The sequence below is a fragment of the Bubalus bubalis genome, chromosome 23, assembly GCF_019923935.1.
Source record: "Bubalus bubalis isolate 160015118507 breed Murrah chromosome 23, NDDB_SH_1, whole genome shotgun sequence".
Taxonomy (NCBI): Eukaryota; Metazoa; Chordata; class Mammalia; order Artiodactyla; family Bovidae; genus Bubalus; species Bubalus bubalis.
In genome coordinates, this window is record NC_059179.1 from 35,372,656 (window position 1) to 35,388,965 (window position 16,310).

At 40.6% G+C, this 16,310-nt stretch overlaps 1 protein-coding gene across 2 annotated transcripts in view; it reads left to right on the forward strand.

Moving 5' to 3' along the window:
- Positions 1–4,724: 4,724 nt before the first annotated feature.
- Positions 4,725–16,310, forward strand: part of TRUB1 (TruB pseudouridine synthase family member 1) — a 32,912-nt gene continuing 21,326 nt past the window's right edge. Inside the window, exons 1-3 of one of the 2 annotated variants that reach the window (XM_025273889.3) lie at positions 4,725–5,064; positions 8,972–9,070; positions 15,279–15,334. In XM_025273889.3, coding sequence (XP_025129674.2) covers positions 4,776–5,064; positions 8,972–9,070; positions 15,279–15,334 — 444 coding nt within the window. In that variant the 5' untranslated portion in view covers positions 4,725–4,775. The remainder of the gene's footprint in view (positions 5,065–8,971; positions 9,071–15,278; positions 15,335–16,310) is intronic. The other variant, XM_006076969.3, reaches the window with a different exon arrangement.

Below are 16,310 nucleotides of genomic sequence, written 5' to 3' on the forward strand. Positions count from 1 at the left end.
ATGCAGCCACAGCAGAGCCAGGGACAGATTTGGAATAAAACCTGAACGTCTTGTCAATTTTTAATTGCTGTTAATTAACAATTCTTCAAGACACATACGTAGGTGAGGACAGCATGGAAGCTTGTCTAGAAAGTTGAAGTTTTATATAGCATTAAGTAATCTTATTTTTTTTTTTTTGCTTCAGTTCCACACATATAAAATGGAGATTGAAAAATTGAAGCCACATGAGATAAGCTGCAGTGGGAATATACATATTTTTTGTCTCCAGCACTCTACTTTTCTGGAAACTGGTGCTAATTCTCCTCTATCTACATGGTTTCTGCTGAAGCTGTCATGTTTATTCATTCCTTTCTTCAACTACTATTTATTGAGTGCTACATCTGACACTAGCTCAGGTCCTGGAGATAGAGCAAGGAATAAAACATGCAAACGTTTCTCACAGAGCTTATGTTCTGATGCAGGAAATAAGACAGTAAGCAAAATAAGTAAATATTTGGTATGTCAGATAAAACATGCTATGGAGAAAAAGCAAGCAGGAAAAGAAGCAAGGAAAGTGCTGTAGTTGAGGAATGAAATCAGTGAAGTGCTATGTTTGATAGTGGCCAGAAGTGGCTTCATCCAGGGTATTTTTGGAACTGGATCAAAACAGGATGGTCTGAACTAAGAATGTAGAGTAAGGAGTAGGGGGAAAAAGTCTGTTAGAAGCAAAAGTTCAGTTCAGTTCAGTTCAGTCGCTCAGTTGTGTCCGACTCTTTGTGACCCCATGATCCGCAGCACGCCAGGCCTCCCTGACCATCACCAACTCCTGGAGTCCACCCAGACCCATGTCCATTGAGTCGGTGATGCCATCCAACCATCTCATCCTCTGTCATTCCCTTCTCCTCCTGCCCTCAATCTTTCCCAGCATCAGGGTCTTTTCCAATGAATCAGCTCTTTGCATCAGGTTGCCAAAGTATTGGAGTTTCAGCTTCAGCATCAATCCTTCCAATGAGCACCCAGGACTGATCTCCTTTAGGATGGTCTGGTTGGATCTCCTTGCAGTCTAAGGGATGCTCAAGAGTCTTGTCCAACACCACAGTTCAAAAGCATCAATTCTTCAGTGCTCAGCTTTCTTTATAGTCCAACTCTCACATCCATACACGACCACTGGAAAAACCATAGCCTCGACTAGACGGAACTTTGTTGGCAAAGTAATGTCTCTGCTTTTTAATATGCTGTCTAGGTTGGCAAAAGAGAAGAACGAAAAAGATACAAGAGAGTATCATGAAAAGAGAATGAGGGGAGAGAGGGACAAAAAGAACCTCCAAGGTTCTGCATAATATTCTGTAGACTTCTGATAAACTTTTCCAAAACAAATCCTTCTGATAAATTCCAAGCTGAAATGAATCAGTTTTGGTCACTCTCAACCAAAGAATCCTAACTCACACATATATTAGAATAACATATAAAGGCAATGCTCACCCAAAGTGGGAGATGCTGGTTACTTCAGAAAATTAGAAGTTGGTGCTTCTGATGACAAGAATGAAGATGTGATGCAGAGTTGAATTAATTCTCCTGTTCCCTGCATATGCAAAGTCACTTCAGTCGTGTGCAACTCTGTGTGACCCCGTGGACTGTAGCCCACCAGGCTCCTCTGTAATGGGATTCTCCAGGCAAGAATACTGGAGTGGGTTGCCATGCCCTTCTCCAGGGGATCTTCCTGACCCAGGGATCAAACCTGTGTCTCTTAGGACTCTGGCACTGATAGGCAGGTTCTTTACCACTAGCACCACCTGGGAAGCCCTCTCCTGTTCCCTAGCATCCAGGAAATAAAATGTACAAGAAATACTTATTTCTTTGTTTTCTTTGAATCAAATTACCTCTGATCCTGCACTGGGCCTGTGGAAAATTCAAATGAAAGTGTTATTTTTCACCCCCAGTTAAGACCTCCCTCCACTCCCCCAACCCTAGAGTCATGACAGAATTAGAGAAGCTTACTGATGTCTAGACGACCAGTATAGGCTCTCTAATCTCCACGTCATTGTTGTACAAGCCTGCTTTATATCTTCTCTTAAAGTCCCTGCCTCTCTGCTTCTACGCCAAGAGAGCAAAAGTCGAAGGATGCTTTGCTCCCTAGGGTGCAGTCATCCCATCTGAAGTCGAGCCACCTTCCTGAAAAAAGGAACATCCTGAAGGAGGCTCAGATGTTCACTAATTATGGGACCTGTCAATCTCAGTTTCTCTTTTCTGATTTTCAAAACAATTCTCTTTTCTTCTGGCATCCAAGGTAGACTGCATACAATGTTTTCATTTAGCTTAGGTTTTTATAATAGACCACAAGAGTAAGTAAATTCCTTCTAGGAATTTCAGCTTTCCACCCTACAAAAACTCTCCTTCTTTCTCCACTCCTCTTCAGATATTGGGTTTTTTTTCCTCCTTTCTTTTTATGGTATAATATATATCATAAAATCTCCCATTTAACCATTTAAAAGTGTACAGTTGTGTGGCTAGGTTACATTTTTGGGCACCCCAAAGATTTACTGAGGGTCTAGGGATCTGACTGAAGCAGGGGAAGGCTGGAAATACAGGAAGAAAGAACTATTGTATTTAAAACATTTTTTTTTCCTGTTCTTGAAGGAATGGAGTAAATTCAAATGGGATCCCATAATGGGTGATTCTGAGTAGCTAAGAGGCATCATTAGGATTCTAGACACCAATGGGAAAAAAGATGATGCAGACAAAGGGTGATTGTGAGGAATTTTCTAAGAACAGTGAACACAAACTTGGTCTGTCTCACAGTACTCATAATACCATTTAATGAATCTGGGGAAGTAAAATGAAGAATTTTTCTTCATTTTGCCTTCTACCAGGATCAGAACAGTGTTCTTGAATCTTGTTTGGGAGTGAATAACTTCGATAGGTCTCAAATCAAAAGGAAAAGTTTAATTTTATGAACTGCAATAATGCCTAAGCAATGTGTTACTAAAGAATGCAATCCATAGAAGAATTACTATTAAATGTCTTAGAATTCTTAAGAATTGCATGTGAGTTTCAGGATTTAAGGGGTGGAAAGGCCTGCATGAAGGGCATCAAAATAAGCCCACAAGATTTAGCACTGGCTTGGCCTAGAGGTTTCTTTTAGGAATTTGAAGAATTCGTATCCATTTACGTGTTCCCAAATGTTTAAGTGCCTACTCTGTGTGAGGCACCAAAATACAACAGTGAACTAGGTAAAACAGATTCTTTGCTCTAATAGAGCTACGTTTAGGTGTATTTTAATTCTGAATCATGAATCCAAGCCCACAATACATTGAATAAAGCAGTCAACCATGGGAACCGTAGTTTTTCACAAGCTGCACCAGAAGTCAGCATTTTATTAGTAAATTTGCTTTTTAGTTCCTCTTCACTTTCTGCATATCTGAGGTTATTGATATTTCTCCCCGCAATCTTGATTCCAGCTTGTGTTTCTTCCAGTCCAGCGTTTCTCATGATGTACTCTGCATATAAGTTAAATAAGCAGGGTGACAATATACAGCCTTGACGTACTCCTTTTCCTATTTGGAACCAGTCTGTTGTTCCATGTCCAGTTCTAACTGTTGCTTCCTGACCTGCATACAGATTTCTCAAGAGGCAGGTCAGGTGGTCTGGTATTCCCATCTCTTTCAGAATTTTCCACAGTCTTATGGCAGAAAAGCCTCTTGATGAAAGTGAAAGTGGAGAGTGAAAAAATTAGCTTAAAGCTCAACATTCAGAAAACAAAGATCATGGCATCTGGTCCCATCACTTCATGGGAAGTAGATGGGGAAACAGTGGAAACAGTGGCAGACTTTATTTTTTTGGACTCCAAAATCACTGCAGATAGTGACTGCAGCCATGAAATTAAAAGACTCTTACTCTTTGGAAGGAAAGTTATGACCAACCTAGATAGCACATTCAAAAGCAGAGACATTACTTTGCCAACAAAGGTCCGTCTAGTCAAGGCTATGGTTTTTCCTGTGGTCATATATGGATGTGCGAGTTGGACTGTGAAGAAGGCTGTGCACCAAAGAATTGATGCTTTTGAACTGTGGGGTTGGAGAAGACTCTTGTTCCTTGGACTGCAAGGAGATCCAACCAGTCCATTCTGAAGGAGATCAGCCCTGGGATTTCTTTGGAAGGAATGATGCTAAAGCTGAAACTCCAGTACTTTGGCCACCTCATGCCAAGAGTTGACTCATTGGAGAAAACTCTGATGCTGGGAGGGATTGGGGGCAGGAGAAGAAGGGGACGACAGAGGATGAGATGGCTGGATGGCATCACCGACTCGATGGATGTGAGTCTGGGTGAACTCTGGGAGTTGGCAGGGAGGCCTGGCGTGCTGCGATTCATGGGGTCACAAAGAGTCGGACACGACTGAGCGACTGAACTGAACTGAACTTTCTGTTCTTGGATGCTGGGTCTTCTTAATTCTTAAAAGGGATGGGGGAGAGATGTGAATATATTTATCGCCGAAAATCTACACAGCCTTGGCGTTTGGGTTCGAAACTGTGAATTACACGTGCGACACCGAATTAACCCTACTTAACAAGCAAAAAGGATGATAGAAGAAAAACTACTTCATCAGAGCCCTCAGAAGGGTCAGAGACTCTCAGCCAGCACGAGAAAAATCAAAGACTACAACTCCCAGAAGCCCTTGCGATTCCACCCACCCGGGTAACTTCGAAGCAAGGGAAAGGCAGGAGGGATGTCGGGCGCACTCCTTGTTACGTCATTAGCGTGCGACTCCAAGATAAAAAACCGGTCTGGGCTACAAAAGCATGGCAGCTGTTGAGGCGGCGGCGGTGGTGGTGTCGTCCTGTTTGAAACCAGACCCAGTCCCAGTCCCCGAAAGTGCAGGGACAGCTGCAGCAACGGCCGCCACATCCTCAGCGATGGCTGCAGCCGCGGTCGTTGCGGCCGCGGCCAGGACCGGATCCGAAGCCAGGGTCTCCAAGCCCGCGTTGGCTACTAAGCTGCTGTCCCTGAGCGGCGTGTTCGCTGTGCACAAGCCCAAAGGGCCCACTTCAGCCGAGTTGCTGAATCGGCTGAAGGAGAAGCTGCTGGCAGGTACTGCAGCCGGGTGGGGACCAGGCGGAGGCCATGCGGTCGCCGTGAGAGCGGAAGCCGCACGGAGCATGCTAGGCTTTTTGCCCTTTCAAGGCTCAAGTGATAAAAGGAAGGGAAAGGGAGAACGACCACTGTATAAACTCTGGACCGAAATCTGGAGCATCTCCGGCTAGGACTTGTCCTAACGTGAACTCCTGTAGCCTAGTTGGCAGTTGTCGTTCTCAAGGGAAAAAAACAAGCAAAAAAAAACCAAAAAACAAAACCTACACACCCACAAATAAACTTCTGCTCTTGGGCATGCAGACCAATTTTCTGTAATCTAATCCCTCAGAAACCTTTTGTTTGGCTCACATAAGTGAACTGTACCCAAATGAATCACTGGCTCTCTACACTCCAAAGCTGCTTTCTTAAAAATATGTTGGAAATGTAGCTATTACTTAACCAAGTCTTAACACTGTTTTTCACAGAATGGACATAAGAATTATTTAAAGTCTCTTGCACAGATGCAGATTCTAATCCTTACGCTTTCAGAGATAGTGATTCTGAGGGTATGGGGTGTTTTTAGGAAAGTCCATCTTTAAACTGTTGCTCCCAATGATTTTGGTGTAAGCAGTCTATGGACCACATTTTGTTGAACACTATAACTTGGTCACTTCTAAGAGCATTCTTTTTGTTTGTTTCTTTCTTTATATACACTGGGAGAATATTAGAAAATTCTAAAGGATCTCTCAGTTTGTCAATCCAGTAGTTCGTTTCATACACTGAAATCAAGGAACTTTTAGGTTTTTTTTTGACACCTGCAGTAAGCCAGATCTGAAAGACGCCAACTCCTCCTTAACTGAGCTCATAGCAGTAATTTCTGTAGCCTTTGGTGATAAAACTATTTAACTAGCTTTTTAAGGCCTCCAGAGTCTGGCCCTGCCTTATTTTTCCATCAAATCAGTACAGGAGATTTCTTCTTTGAATAGTGTCCCCTGACAAATGTTACTGCTTCCCTTTTTATTGCAAAAACAAAGTATTCTGGTAGGCATTTGTTAATTAAAACTGACATATTACAGGTTCAGGTGTTTGTTGGTAAATTCCTGAAGATATTTAATACCTGTGTTATATCTGCTCATTCTTTTGTTATACTTTCATTATACTTTGTTACCTGTAAGAATGTTGAAGGAAGTAATTACATCAGGGACAAGTTTTGTGGTGTCATCATGGAGTTGATTCCTTCATAGAATTGCTTTCCTTTGGCCTTATTTGTTAGCTAAGCTATGGCTTTTTTGTTCCTCAAAGTAATAATTTCTGTTCTTTCTTTCAGATGGGTTTCTCATAGGATTTCTCATAGGATTAAAGCCATAGCCTGGCTTTCTGGTTAATCGGTCTCCAGGAACTGAAATTTCTTGTTGAAACTTAGTTAAAATTGATTGTTTCCGTGCTGTTGCTGAACTGTCTTCTGGAAGCCACTCACTGAGAAGTAGACATTCTCATTACTCTCCATTTCTATATTGCTTGTGATTGGCCAATTCTATATTTATGTTAGCTAGACCAGGGCTTTCTAAATGCTGTTCTGTCAGAATTTACCTGGACGGTTCTCTTGATTCCACAACACAACATTCTAATGCCAGCCAGGTTTGACAGTTGCTGATTTAGGCCACAGTCAGTTGTCATGGCCCTTATTAATATTCCTTGCCTTTCCTTACATTGATTCATCTGGCACTAAAATCTTGGCTCTTCTGTCTTTCTGAATCCTTCAAGGCCTAAAACATAGCAGAATTTTATAACTAGAAAAGATCTTAGTAAATATTCATCCTTGATGCCAGTGGGGTGAACCAGATTCCAACATAGTACAGGTCAGGTATCTTCAAACTTGGAAAAAGGGAAAAGCACAAAGGGAGGACAGTAAACTTTAGGGCCTCCATTCTCCAAGCACTGTTAAGTTAAAAATACAAAGAGTTCCCAAAATGTTTCTATAAATACAGTATGAGAGAGTCATAATGGGTTACAGGTCAAGATGAAGGGTTTGAAGTCTAGGCCTAGCCTTACAGGTTCATGTTAAAGCATATCCTCATCTCTTTCCAAGCATGGTGATGTAATCAGAGAGTAACATTAGGATCGTGTTCCAGACACCGCAGTTCTAACTCACTGCTGCTGCTGCTGCTAAGTCGCCTCAGTCATGTCCAACTCTGTGCGACCCCATAGATGCAGCCCACCAGGCTCCCCCGTCCGTGGGATTCTCCAGGCAAGAACACTGGAGTGGGTTGCCATTTCCTTCTCCAGTGCATGAAAGTGAAAAGTCAAAGTGAAGTCGCTCAGTCGTGTCCGACTCTTAGCGACCCCATGGATTGCAGCCTACCAGGCTCCTCCGTCCATGGAAGTTTCCAGGCAAGAGTACTGGAGTGGGCTGCCATTGCTTTCTCCTCTAACTCAATAAGGTGGTAATTAAGTGGTGATTATAGCCCAGCACATCCTTTTGGCCTTTTCACCTTGCTTCTCCCTTGTTGCTCTGCCTTCTCTCCTTACCTTGCTCTGTTCTTGCTTTTCAGTTTCTTGTACTCTGTTTCCCATATTCTCTCTGTCAGTGGTAATGCATGCATGCTGTGTCGCTTCAGTTGTGTTGGACTCTCTGCAACCCTATGGACCGTAGCCCACCAGGCTCCTCTGTCCATAGGTTTTCCAGGCAAGAATGCTGGAGTGGGTAGCCATTTCCTCCTCTAGTGGATCTTCCCAACCCAGGGATCGAACCCTGGTCTTTTACATCTCCTGCGTTGGCAGGCAAGTTCTTTATCACTAGTGTTGCCTGGGAAGTAAGGAAAGTTTATGGGTTTGGAAGGATACAGATCAATACAGCTCTTCCTGCTTCTCTCTCCATTCTCATTTGAAGTCCAGTAGCCAGTATTCTCTCAATATATTGTTGTATACCATGATGATGATGATAACAGCATATTGGTATAGAGCTTGTGTTTTTAAAGCACGTTCAGGTAGCATTATTTCATTTTATTCTTTACAATGGGAATATGAGATAGGCCAGGCTGGCATCTTTTGTTTTTTTCCTTGTCTCTATTTAAAATCTAAATGCTTTGGCGTATAAGTGGCATCTTAAACTGTTACCTTCTTCCCATGTAACCTTTTGTTGAGATTAACTTCTTTAAGGAATTGGTGACTTTTGATTAGGAGAGGAGGGCAGATATACAGATAGTTTGGGGACTTAGTGTTCTCAGAAGTAACCCTGTATGAAATATACTCCAGATGTGTAGGTAGCTGGAGTGACCAGCAGAGAACACCAGGGAACAAGAGAGATTTTAGAGGTAGAATTGAGGACTTTTAAAACTAGCTGCCTGTGTAAAAACTTCTTCTCATCATCCTCCATCTACCAGCCCACTACTGCCAGGAATTTACTGGATCTTTATGGATTAGTGTGGATATTTACCCAGTTAAAAAAAATTTTTTTCCCTTACAAAATGAGTTTTCGACAACTAATTTGGGAATACTGTTTCTTTGTAATTTAGATAGTGTCTGTATAGTTTAAAGTCTGTTCTTTGTCAGTAATGTTGTTATCAGTTCAGTCACTCAGTCATGTCCAACTCTTTGCGGCCCCATGGACTGCAGCACGCCAGGCCTCCCTGTCCATCACCAACTCCCGGAGCTTACTCAAACTCAAGCCCATCGAGTTGGTAATACCATCCAACCATCTCATCCTCTGTTGTCCCTTTCTTCTCCTGCTTTCAATCTTTCCCAGCATCAGGGTCTTTTCAAATGAGTCAGTTCCTATAACCTTAATATATTAAGTTTGTACAATACTTTTTATTTGTTTTGAGTACTCCATCCACACTGCCTCATCCCATAGTAATGGAGATTCTACTTCATTTCTCTAAGTAATTACCTTTTTTTTTTTTTTAAATCCCAATTACTCTTAAAGAAGCTGGAATGCCTTCTCCAGAATGGACCAAGAGGAAAAAGCAGACTTTGAAAATTGGGCATGGAGGGACCCTAGACAGTGCAGCCCGAGGAGTCCTGGGTAAGAGATATGCATGGAAATTTGATATAACTGCTACTTATATTAGAAAGAAATATTGATTAAGAACAGACAAAATTGACTAAAGCCATGTCATTTTCAGTCTACTTGGAATATTTCAAATCTACTAGATTTACAGGGCCAGCTTCTCAAGATGCCCTTCTACAAGGTATGGAAGGCTATTAGAAATAGCCACTTGCATGTGTGGAGTGTGGTTGGACCTTGAGAAAGGGTTTGTATCTTTGCAGAAAAGAATTAACACAGCAGGCCTGAGTTTACTATCTTTCTGAAGGCCTGCCTGCATCTGGGGACCTGGATTTGGGGTTGAACCCACCCTTCCCCATCCGATAAGCGCAGTGTGGTGTGCCTCCATGGTTTGTGTAAACAGTGTGGTTTATGCTGGACACCTGCTGTCTGTCTTGGAGTCTGAGATTTTGGTCCCAGCATGCAGTGAGAGGGTGCCTGGATGACCATTCCTCTCATCCCCTCCAATAAAAACTTTGGATGCTGGCTTTCCAATGGGCTCCCTTGAGCAGCAACATTGTACACATGTTATTCCTTTTTCAGTTATGGAAGGAAAGAGGATCCAGCTGTGTAACCTTAGGATATCACTGAAGGTAAATCTTAGCCATGGGTGAATCTTTCAGTGTGGGAGATTCTTGGGGACTCCTGACACAGTATATGACTCTTTTTGGTTTTTTGCCTGTATCTTCAGGAACCTTATAGTTCCTCAGAGGAAGTCACTTTCTCTTGGGGACATTAGTTAATTGTCTTACTGCATGTGGAAGAAGATTGATAGAATTGATGGAGGGAAAAAGAGTCATTTGCCCTTTTTTCTTCGACCTTTTTAATTTGTTGTGTTCTTTTTTTGCATCTAGTAGAGGTTCTGAGGGAACACCCCAGTGGCTCTGTGATGAAGAATCCGCCTGCAATGCAGGATCTGCAGGAGATGCAGGTTCAGTCTCTGGGTGGGGAAGACCCTCTGGAGGAGAGAATGGCAGCCCACTCCTGTATTCTGGGCTGGAGAATCCCATGGACAGAGGAGCCTGGCAGGCAACAGTCCATAGGGTCGCAGAGTCAGACATGACTGAAATGACTTAGCACACATGCAGAGATCCTGAAGTCTTTCTTTTTAGACTGCCAAAGTGTGTATCCGCAGGATGGGGTATGTTTTTAGACACCTTTTTATAACTATCCATAGTCACAGAAATACACATTTGGAATTCTTCCTATTTCCCCCTGCCCCACATACTAGAAACAAACTTTTATGAAACAAGCCTACCTTTTTACATGCCCTGGTATTTTTTATTTTACTCTATTCTATTTTTTTTTTTTTTTTACAATTTCGATCATAATCCCCTAAATTGATTTCATGCTGCCCTAATGGAATGTGACTCATGCTTTGAAAAATACTGTGCTACAGCATCCAATCCATTTTATTAGAGCTAAAATTAGATGCAAATAAAAACAAACCTGATCTAAGCCATCCCAAAGAAATGGATGCTTATTTAGAAGAAAAGGATAAAATTGGTGAATAAAATTATATTTTTCAAGAAAATTGGAAACAGTATATGATTTGCATTTTCTAAAATTTACAGATTTTATGTGATGCATGTTGGCAGAAACATCTTTACTTGAGGTTAAAACAGGAAAAAACACATGAAAATTCATTTTCCTGAGTTAGAAGACTTGAATAGGCAAATTCTGACACCCTAACTACTGTTTCTGACCATAATAATTGATAATCATTTATTGAGCACTTACTGTATGTGAGGTCCCGTGGTTAGTGAGTGGTGAGATCAAGAGTTGAACCTGCAGGTGCTGAGTGTTAAAGTCTCTGCCCTAACCTGGGATGGCAAATAGCTGGCACTCCTGCCTTTGTTCCCCATGTCCACAGCAGAGATTACTAATCAACCACAGCATTCTTTACCATTGCTTCCAGAAGTGGGTTCATGATTCTTACCAGTTCAGCTCTTCTTGAGTTGACACCTGTTACAGTCTTCCATTTCCTAAGGCGTCCATGCATCCTCAGTCGCTCAGTGGTGTCTGACTGTGACCCCATGGACTGTAGCCCCCCAGGCTCCTCTGTCCATGGGATTCTCCAAGCAAGAATACTGGAGTGGGTTGTCATTTTCTCCTCCAGGGGATCTTCCCAACCCAGGGATTGAACTTGTGTCTCCTGTGTCTCCTGCACTGGCAGGTGGATTTGTTACCACCGAGCTACCTGGGAAGTCCCTTTCTAGGGCAAGAACAGAAGTCCAAGAAGAAAGGGGATAAAATGTGCACTTATTTATGAATAGACCAGTTGTGTTAATTTATGATTGTTGTTATTCATTGGCATGCAGAAAATAGTGATATTCAGGGCACTGAGTAAAAAAGTTTATTTTTTACCCTAAATCTAAAGGATCTTGTTGAAAGCTTCCATTTTAATATTGTGAAGGAGTGGCATTGGCAGAGATTTGTGTAAGTGGAAGAAATTGCATTGGAAATAATTTTCTATTTGGAGGCTTAATTTACATTTGATCACACATGTCCTTCAGTGATGATATAGTGTGTTCATATGTCAAAATTATTAACTTTTTTCCTAATACCTGTGATTTCTATTGAAAATAGTTTTTTAAAAAGTAGACATTTAGTCACAGAATAAGAGAAGTTTGTTGTCTAAATTCTACAGACTGTTAAGCAAAGTTGATTTTTGTCGTATGGTGAAATGAACACTGGTCTGTAACCATCAAGAGTTGTATACTGGCTACTTTATTTACTAAGTACATACACCCTGAGCAAATCCTGTAACCTCCCAGAATTTCAGTTTATCTCTTAAAAAGTAATAACATCTACTGTAATTCTCAGAAGGTTTATTGAAATATCTTAGGAAATGTCTATAGTATACTGATATATACTCTACCCTGTGAAGAGCTTTGTAAAAGGGCTTTTTTGTATTGTTGTTTTTAACAAAACTGGACCTAGTGGAAAAATATACTTTTACTTTCAACATTTTAGGCTGTTTTTGCTGTTTTGAGGGGGAAATATTGATGGTAAAGATTTAAGAATTTAGCTGACAATTTAAAATATCTGAAATTCAGGTTGATAATTCTGTTAATCTATATTTTATATAAGTACTAGAAATATTTATAAAATGTTTTCAAATATTAAATAATTATTACATATAATACATATATATTATATAAAGCATATATAATTCTATAAAGAGGGCTTACAAAATTCTGAAAAATGCTGTGGTAAGGAGAATAATGACTTTGCTAAAGACGTCCGTGTCCCAGTCTCCAGAACTATAAATATGTTGGGTTACATATCAAGGATGCGTTGAAGTTGCACATGGAATTAATGTTGTTCATCAGTTGACTTTAAGAGATATCCTGGAATATCCTGGTGGATCCAGCGTAATCACATGGGTCTTTAAATTGGAAGAGAAGGCAGAAGAGTGTCAGAGAAGATGTGGCAATGGAAGCAGAGATTGCAGTGATGCGATTGCTGGCCTTGATGAGGAAGGGGGTCCTGAGCCAAGGAAGATAAAGAGCCTCCAGAAACTGGAAAAGGCAAGGAACTTCCTCCGGGAAGCCTCTAGATAAAGGTTCTCCCCTCGGGCCTCCAGAAAAGAAGGCAGTGTGTTGACCCTGTGATTTTTACCATAGTAAAAGCCACCTCAGACTTCTGACCTCCAAAACTGTAGGATAATAAGTTTGTGTTGTTTTAAACCACTCTGTTGGTAATTTGTTGCACAAGCAGTAGGAAGGTGATATTCAGTATAAATTACTTAAAACGGAACTAAGTTTTGATATACTATTTTGAAGTTTAACTTTAAAACTTAGAAAATTATGGTGAAAAAGGTTAGAAAATACAAGAAAACATCAAGTTGAAAGTAAAAATTATCCACCTTCCAGCAATAATTATTGTCAACATTGTGGTTATATTTCTCCCTAGCTTTTTGTCTATGTAGATTTTTTTTAATTCAGCTCTTTTATATATACTCTGGGCTTTCCCGGTAGCTCAGCGGGTAAAGAATCCACCTACAGTTCAGGAGACACAGGAGACATGGCTTCAGTCCCTGGGTTGGGAAAATCCTTTGGAGGAGGAAATGGCAAGCCACTCCAGCATTCTTGCCTGGAGAATCCCCACGGACAGAGGAGCCTGGCGGGGTCGCAAAGAGTCAGAAGCAACTGAGCGCGTGACACAGGAGACTGTATACGTGTACGAGCTGGGTTACTCTCAGATGCCTTCTTGTTTACTGTGGATCACTGAACCAGCAGAGAAATCGTCATCAGTCCAGCCTTCTAACTATGATAGAGTCAGACACATCAGCCTGCTCTTAAGACACCCTGCATTCTGGTTGATAAACCCACTGTGCCCATCCTTGTGTCTGAGAATTTGTCAATTTGTTCCTTCTTTAGAACATGCTTCTGTCTGCATGTTCAAATCCTGTACGTCCTTTAAGGGCTAACTCTGAAGGCCTCAATGAAGCATTCTCTGGACTCCGTTGCCATTTAGAGTGACCTCCTACAGTAGTTATCATCCCTGTGTTCATTTTGACACAATCATGTACTGTTGTATTGTTATTTAATGTTATTCTTTGATTAAATCAGGGAACCTTTTTTTTTTTTTTTTTTTGAGCACTTGCAGTTTCCCTCGTCTGTATTGTATTTTGCCCACGAGATTATAAGCCCTTTCAAAGTCAGGATATGTGCTATTCCATTAAAAGTGTTCTTGGGATGGAGTGCCTGGTAGTTGCTTGCAAAATATTGATTGGGGTTTCTTGAATGGAATAAAATTGAATCGAATCTTTGTTGTTATTATACAAAGTTTTTGCCTCAGCAGCAGGTGCTCTTATTTGAAGAGTGCTCTGCTCAACAGAGGATCCCCAAGGCAGACCGTTTTTATGTTAGTCCTTGAACCACTATGACTATCAAAGAAGCTGAGAGGGGCTTTGGGATAGACTTTATGAAGGAATGGGGATGTGTGCTGTTTCAAAGGACACAGTTTGAATACTTTACTAAGAAGTTGGTACTGTAGGCATTGGGACCCTATTGAGGATGGTTCAGGAGCTTTGTGCAGTGGAGTTTTCAGAAATGGTAATGAAATGGTATGAATTGGGAGAAGAAGAGATAGGATGTAGAACAGAGAGGTTGATTTAGGCTGGTGGCGGTGAGAGGAAAGCCTGGATGAGTAAGTTGGCAGGGGGCTGAAAGGAAGGAGGTCTGCTGTTAGTCTGGTTGGAATTTTAATTCCAGCATTTACTGGTTGTGAGATACTGGGCAAAGTTCTGAGACTCTTATGCCTCAGTTTCCTCAGCTATCATATAGGGATAATCGTATCCTCTTGTTTTAAGGATTAAATGAGCTAATGAATCGAAAGCACTTAGAGTAGAATTTGATACTTGGTAAACTCACTGGATGATATCCATGATAATTCATTCAACTTGCCAGTCATTTCTCTTTGTTTCTTATAGTTCTGAATTGTGACGGTTGTATTGTGTGTGTTCTTTTACAAAATTGTATCCACTAATGAGAAATACTTCAATTCTTATGAAACTTTGCTTGCTGTTAAGTGAAGAAATGATTACATCCTCTCATCTTTGGCTGGTGAAATGTGTTGTCACAAGGATAATGTTTGAAATTAAGGAGACAAGTGGGCCATTGTACTTTTTATGTGGTCCATGCAAACATATACTCTCCAGACTCACATTTTACCCTGTATTATTCTTTGTGTTGGGTTGATTTGTTATGTTTCTATTTTCTTGATTGTATACTGCTGGGCACTAATCATCTTTAAATGGTTCATTAGTTACGATAATAGCTTTTGCTTTGTTTAATAGTGAACTCTGTCAGAGACTTTATCATACCAAGGTTAACTGTAGCATTTTTTTTTCACTGATGCCCATATAAAATTCCAGTGAGGCCTTGGAGATTTTTTCAAAACTTTTTGTTATCTAATTGTCTGGATTGAGGTTTCTAATATTATGTTTCACACTTAGAGAAAGAAAGAAGGTCTCCTCCCCACCCCCACTTCAGAATTTCGTACTTGCATGACAAGTTCAACTGATTGGAGTAATAGGAGCCCTGACTTTAAGCTAAATAAGTGCTTTTTCTAACTTTACATATGCCAGTAAACTGTGCCCAGTGTATGTCATAAAGCATATTTTTAAAACCTAGTTTTCACAATAGGATGTCATAATATCTCTTTCTTTGATTTGTAGTGGTTGGAATTGGAAGGGGAACAAAAATGTTGACCAGTATGTTATCAGGGTCCAAGGTAAGAATACTGGAATGGTTCTGTTTTCCTTGAATGTTTTCTTAATGACCTATGTGTTGGATTTTATCAGTTAAAAAATAAACTGTATAACTTGCTTGAATGAGTGTCAACCCTGGGTATTAATCACAGTGTCTATAATCATGAAATCTCAGATTCAAAATATTGAGACTGTAAAATCATCATTGAAAAATAAATTTGACTTATAGAAGCAATACTTTGTGGTACCTATAATTTTAAAATATATGTGTTTAGTTTTTGTGAGGGTGTTTTTTGTATGTTTCTTTTTGTTTGTTTGTATAGTTATATTTCTTAAAGAAAACTTAAAGATCATAAATTCTATTAGATTTTTTTTAAACCTTAGAATTTTTGTAGAAACAATATCATTTGGTAAGCCATGCAGTTTCCAGCAAAAGACATGTTTTGTTCAGTGTTTACAAAATGTTTACTAACTAAAAGAATGGGGCTTCTTAAAGATGATGTTACATCATTCCTTGACTGCATGCAAAAGCATCTTTAAGGCTTTGAATAGGAGAGGGAGGAGGGATTAAGTGGGGACAGGAGGGGTTCTAAACCTGGGCTTTAGGCCTTGAGTGAGAACCCTCACTGAACTGGCAAGGTGGAAGGAGCCCTGAGACGAGTCTAGATGTCAGTGTTTCTCCTCTCTGGGCCTCTTCCAGCTTTAAAAGAGATAATAATATCTGTATTCTAATTAGCAGCTAGATGCTGGTTATAATAGCTTGGACTTGGGACCAGTGAAAATGGGGAATATAGGAAATGTGGAAAATGTGGAAGGAAGATTAATATGCCATTAGGAAGGGGAGAATTTCAGCAAGTTCCTGGACTAAACTTTTTACTTGTTTTAAAACCCTTGTTGCAAGTGGGTTATAAATAGTTGGTAAAGTGCTTTCTCGGAGAAGGCAATGCCACCCCACTCAGGTACTCTTGCCTGGAAAATCCCATGGAAGGAGGAGCCTGG